The 6,184-nt window shown below is 48.3% G+C and overlaps 2 protein-coding genes across 2 annotated transcripts; one reads left to right on the forward strand and one right to left on the reverse strand.

Annotated features, from left to right (window-relative positions):
- The first annotated feature begins 568 nt into the window (after positions 1-568).
- Positions 569-2,150, forward strand: LOC124696154. Its single transcript, XM_047228921.1, has 3 exons — positions 569-644; positions 1,351-1,622; positions 1,712-2,150. The coding sequence occupies exons 1-3, from the start codon at positions 569-571 to the stop codon at positions 2,036-2,038; spliced, it is 675 nt and encodes a 224-aa protein (XP_047084877.1). The 3' UTR covers positions 2,039-2,150.
- A 299-nt stretch (positions 2,151-2,449) lies between these two features.
- Positions 2,450-5,821, reverse strand: LOC124703104 (mitochondrial uncoupling protein 1-like). The gene is made up of 9 exons (XM_047235311.1): positions 5,689-5,821; positions 5,260-5,475; positions 5,077-5,155; positions 4,848-4,981; positions 4,646-4,744; positions 4,457-4,561; positions 3,802-3,876; positions 2,944-3,030; positions 2,450-2,857 (listed from the first exon to the last, which is right to left on the reverse strand). The coding sequence occupies exons 1-9, from the start codon at positions 5,770-5,772 to the stop codon at positions 2,822-2,824; spliced, it is 915 nt and encodes a 304-aa protein (XP_047091267.1). The 5' UTR covers positions 5,773-5,821; the 3' UTR covers positions 2,450-2,821.
- Positions 5,822-6,184: the final 363 nt, after the last annotated feature.

The following is a 6,184-nucleotide window of genomic DNA, read 5'->3' on the forward strand; positions in this document are numbered from 1 at the left end:
CATCATGTAGCGCCTTGACTCGAGCTCGTGTCATCGGTCCACTTGGGGGACTTGTTGGTCTTGGTGTGGAGGTGACCGAAGGCCACCCCGCATCAGTCTGAATGTGCTATGGATCACTCTAAACATCTGGTTATGACCCACAACATGAAGAAACGTGGTGACTTGCTCTTCCGCAGAGGTGTGAATGCTATCTCATAGCAATCCCCTCTCCTTGAATATTTTGACAAGTGCATAGAAATGGGCTCTTCTCATCTGAAGCATTTAGCTTGTCTCTACATCGTTGCAATAGTAGATGTAGTTTAGTTTCACCATCCTCTCCTCATCTTAACATTGGACCGTAGGTGAGATGAGGTAAGACGGCACGTTCGGCTTGTCTCTTGTGCAACAGTAGGATCCATGCCTAAATGACAACGATAAGTGATGTGGTGTGATGCAGAAGCTCGATGGGATCGTCCTACTCAAATTGATCTGTCATTAGGAACGACCAATTCGACCCTACGTTGTTCTAAGTAAATGGTTCTACCACTAGGACAGAGTATAGGGAAGAGGAGTGTCCCTTACCTCCGCCATGGCGGATGATGGAGACAGGTCGGAGTCGGAGACGATGAGAACAACCTCCGCCCTAGCTACACATGACAACGCTGGTCCGGCGCCGGAGACCAAGAAGACAAGCTCCTCCAGAGGATGACAAGGGTAAAGTGTTGGAGTACAGATCTAGGTCGCTTCCGCCGCCGCCGGTGTCGGAAGTGGGAAAAGAGGATTTTTGCTAGGGGCTAATGGATGTGGTAACCGAAAGAGGGAGGTGACTCCAGCTTTACCTCGCAACGCCGCCTGGATTTCTCTTTCTCCCGCCATCTCACACCTGAGCTCTTGCGTGCATGACGTTGTTGGTTTCGTCGCGCCCTGGCCTGCTCGTGGAAAAACAACCGATTCGAGTCTTCCTTCCAAGCATATCTCGAGAGTGCTTTGAGACCCGTGCTAGCCACAACGCATACCCCCTCAGGCCATCCAAATACCTATTTTTCATTCCTAGCGGGTCTGGCTGAGATGCGACCGCGTCCCCCAAAGCATCCCCAAAGCGTTTTGTTTCACATCTAACAGCATTGTTCTTTTGGTCAGAATGAGAGATGAGTGTTATTTTGGCAAGTTTTGACTAGGGCTAGTGGTTCTCCAGAAAAGAGTGGGCTGAGTTGAGTTGGTCTGGTCGAATCGAAACGATGAGCTTGGCTGGTCCACCTTTGGTGCCGGTGGTGTGGCACCTTCACCTACAACCAAGTCATCACGACATCTCAAAAAAAAAAAAAAATTGGTCATCACGACAAAGCCACAAAATTCCCCCCAATCCCCCAGCAGTCAGGAGCATCATCAAGCAGAGCAGCGACCAGCAGCAGCTGGCCATGGCCGAATCAGCTCGTGTGCGAGACGCCCTGAGCGTGAGCGCCGACGACCGCGCGCGGGTGGACGCGCTCTCCGCCGCCGCGTCCGCGTCCCTCTCTTCGTCGTCGTCGTCGGACCACCTGTCGCCGAGCTTCTTCGAGGGGTTCGCGCTGCGCGGGATCCGCGTCGTCCGCATCCAGCCGGGCCTCATCCACTGCTCCTACACCGTGCCTCCATGCCTCACCGTACGTCACTCGCTTCCTTACTTCCATAGCTCCCTCCACCTGATCCATCATCCCAGCTGAGCTGCATACGTACGTGCGTGCCCACGCAGGACTCCACCACCGGCTGCCTCGCCGCCGGCGCAGTCGTGGCTCTGGTGGACGAGATCGGCTCGGCCGCGGCCATCTCCGACGCCCAGAACCTCAAGGTCTCCGTCGACATGTCCGTCGCCTTCGCCGACCTCTCCCAGGCGCGTCCGGGAGACAACCTGACCATCACGGCGACGGCGCTCGGGCACAAGGGCGCCTACTCCGGCACCAACGTCCTCCTCACCAACGCCGACACCGGCAACGTCGTCGCCGAGGGCAGGCACTCCCTCTTCGGCAACATGAAGAAAACACCGCCCAAGCCGGTCCCTGCTCACAGGAGCAACTTGTGATTCACTATTTCACTCTTACTACGTTAATGTCTCTGTATGAGTGTATTTATACTGCTACCACGTATCTACCATACGAAATAAAAGCAAACAAGGATGAGATTGATGTGTGTGCTGAGTACTGAATCCATCCCAAAGCTTACTGTATTACGATACTCCCTCCCCTTCATTCATAAAAAGATGCTAGAGATTTATCTAAATATAGATATCTCTAAGCACGAAAGATACCTAAAAGTGTTTAGAGGCACCGAAATTTAGATAAATTTACGATATTCCCGGCAATGTGATCAGTGTGGACACTCAGGACACAAAACAGCCAAACACATTCACAGGCAGTCTGCGTATCTTCATCATCACTTGACGGCCCCATCGGGTAACCCCAGCCTAACATATATATAAATCGATGACAATGTGACCCAGCAAGCATTTCAGTTGTAATATTGCAATAAAGATGAAGACAACAGAGGACATCACCGACAATTAAAAGATTAAGCAAATGTACTGCGCCTTCCTGGCTCATCATCACAAACAGGATCTACCATAGCCAACGTTCCTCCAACCAACACGGAATTAACACCACATTGAGATCTCCTCGCTACCTCAGAATTAGTTCAGGGTCCTGTCAAGACCCACCAAAATTTATTACAGCATCTCATAAGTTGAGGTGTCAAATTTCTCCATTGTTCCCCGACTCTCAAGGGTTAACTTCTTCTGTAGGAAAAATAAATGCGCGCGTCATTGTTCTTCTTGTATACCACCCACTGCAAAAATCATCTCATGTCATCTTTAATTCGCAGGCTTCCGCACAAAGGCCTTTTGGACCTGTATAGGTAGACAGTAAAACATGTTAATGCAGTTGATATAACACGCTTGCATAGTTCCAGTATGATATTTATAAATTAAGCTACCTGCTCCAGTGTCAAGAACATAATCACATTCCATGATCCCAGTCGAGCAAAGTTTGGAAGGAAACCTTTGTAAAATGCCAGAGGTCCCTGCACAAAAAATCCTATCAATTAGCAACCTGCTTGGGCTTTCTTCCATTGCATTCAACAGGTGTATAAATCAGATCATAGGGGCTCACACATATCCATAATATTCACTTCGCAGACAGTACCAAGTATAGCATCAACAAAACACAGTTCAAATGATATCAAAACAAGTCTGAAAAGTGAACTCGCTACACAAGGGGAGAACACCATCAACATATTATGCTTTTCAGGATTAAGCTCACCATGCCATTTTTAATCTAGACAAGAGTTGTTATGAGATAAAAAGAAGATGGTTCCCACACTGGCTCCTTACCAGAAGTATGATGGGTACATGATGGCATATAAATAATCGAGATCGACTCTTTCCTTACCACGATTAAACTTCCATTTACATGATTGCTAGGAGATAGAACAGAGTTGACCCACCATGATAATGTAAACATATGAGAACCACCAGAAGGCTATCACTATTTCATGATGACAGCCATCAGGTCAATTAAGTCTAAGAGCTGCACAAGCGGCCAATGAACTATCTATTCTCCTCAATACATATTACTATAAATAAATGTCAATTTGAAATGGGAACATGTCATTCGCCACGTGGCCAAAATTTTATATACTATAAATAGATACCGATACGGAATGGGAACATGTGCTTCACCACATGGCCAGATGCAAGATATGTTTGAAAGGACAGACTATGTATAAGTATTGTTTATCTAGATCTGACTCAAAAGTCAAAATTCATGAACAGAGTAACAAAGTGGAACTTACATCGTTCTTTAAGGTCTTCACGAAACAATCAATGGTACTTGTGTAGGCTGAGTCACCCATCATTCTTGACTTAACCTGCAAGAAGATGTTCTTTATCAGTCTAAAACATCTACGGCTATATGGACAGAAAGACTTCTTTGATGATGAGCACAAAAAGAAGCTTCATGAAAGACCAGCATCCGACTTCCATAGAAGGGAAAAAGTTAACAGTTTCCATGCAGGCAAAGTAGCATGTGGTATAGTGGTGGCAACAGGTCCATGCATGAAAAATAAAGGCTTAAATCTGCAGAAGCGCAGAAGTATAAACCTCACAATGACCAGACTAAGAGAACAGCTACCGGAAATATCATGAATATGCCACGAAACTGTAAGGTATGCTGCCGGATAAAGGTCTGGACTCAAAACTTGTCATAGTGTATGACCCTGTCATTTACCAGTATATGCCACCATCGGTATTACCTAGTGGATAAATACACCAAGATAGGATTGCTCCCAAAATGTAATTTGCAGTTGATGTAGTTAATAAAAACTAGTTTACTACCTAGTGAATGCATAAATATACCAAGAAAGCATTGCTCCAAAAAAAAAACAAGTTTGCAGTAGTAAATCAGTAGAGTAGGGATAATTTGATCGCTGAGCAAGAAGGAAATCTCACCACATCGACTGGAGAACCAACACAAACAGCAAAGAAGCCAGCGCCCAAACCAGACAGGATATGAGTGACCACATCATCTTTGAACCCAGGAAGTTTCAGAATGGACTGAATGACGGTGACAGCAAGTTAGCATCTACTAGTACAATAGAACGAGAACAAAACAGAAGAAATGGCATAGAAGAAGCACACCTGCTTCACTTGATCATAACTGGCCAACTCAGCAGCGTTTATGATGGCGTTACGTGCAACGTTGGGACCGATGCCGGTCCACAGAGCGGCAAACCCTTCCTGAAGATGACAGACAGACGTGAAGCAGGAAATTCAGGAAAATACTACGGAGTATTATCTCATTCCACGAATAGCTTGCGGTACGAGAGCATAAGGAACTGACCTGCCTAACAATGGTGGAGTAAGCATTCATTGCCCCAGTATAGCGGCGCGGCACGCCAGGCGCGAGCTTCCCCTCGGACTGCAGCCTGACCTTGACAAGGTCGGTGGGGTTGGCCACGGCGATTGCAAGGGCACCTGATGCATGTTCGATTTAGTTTCGCTGCATATTTCGTTTCACTTGGAAGAAACAATTGGTTGGGGATCGTATATGGAAATGATGATGTGGGTACCGGTGGTGAAGCCAGCAGCAATCTTCTTGTACAGAGGTACATCCCCAACATGGTTTTCGCCGACATAGAAGGCCTTGACCTGAATGTGGTCGTCAGGCACAAGATACAATCCAGTCAATTTGATTCACCAAAAGTACTTGGAATAGAATGCAACCCGTCGAAAAGGGGGTTAGGGAAACGTACGGGCTCGTAGAGGCCAATGCGGAGGCCCCCGTAGATGCACTGTCGGTGGAGGCCGGGTACGATGCCCTTCCAGAGCGCGGCGGCGCCCTCCTCCCTGGCGATGGTGGTGGCGGTGCCGAGCAGGCCGCGGTACTTGGGCGCGGCGAGATCCCCGGCGATGGCCTTCTTCTGCAGCTGCAGCCTGACCTTGGCCGTGTCGAGGGGGATCGTGGTGATCTGCGAGAGGGGAACTCCACTAGGTTAGGAAAATCGCGAGATTAGCGGCGTGATCCTGGACGGGGAGTGGGCAGGGCGTGAGGGCGGCATTCGAAATCCAGCGATCCGGTGAGAGAGGGGGGAAAAAGCAGAGGGTGATCCCGTCCCCATCCCAGGAACAGGAAGAGGACGGTGCGAAGAGGAGGGAGCGAGGGGGTTAGGGTTTAGCAGCACCTCGGCGAAGCAGGCGGCGATGGCGCTGGCGGTGAAGCGGCCGGCGAAGGAGATGTCGACCTTGGAGCCGTGGTCCGGCGCCATGCTTCGGCTGACGGTGGACGCAACCGTTCACAGCAAGCAAGACGAACGTTCTCCTTCCGTTACAGGTGGTAGCACTGTCACACACACCACCACCAAGGAAGAACAATAATGGAGGGGCAATAAAAAGGAGGAGAGGGACTAGGGGGAGGGGAAAAGCTTTTATTTCGCCTTCCCCCTCTGCTGTTTTTCCTTCTCTCTTCTCGGTTTTTGAATCAACTCCCTAGTAGTACTATTCAGTTGATTTTTATTCTTCGTTTTTGAATCAACTCACTAGTTTTCAGTTGATTTTGTCTGCCTTTCGCTTTTCTATTTTAAATTTATATGCGCTGCTTATTAATTATCGTTCGATTCGATTCTGATCTGATCTGATCTGATCTCACAATGGTTATGATCGATGACTCAGATACGCATC

Source organism: Lolium rigidum, chromosome 3 (assembly GCF_022539505.1).
Source record: "Lolium rigidum isolate FL_2022 chromosome 3, APGP_CSIRO_Lrig_0.1, whole genome shotgun sequence".
In the NCBI taxonomy this organism is placed as follows: domain Eukaryota; kingdom Viridiplantae; phylum Streptophyta; class Magnoliopsida; order Poales; family Poaceae; genus Lolium; species Lolium rigidum.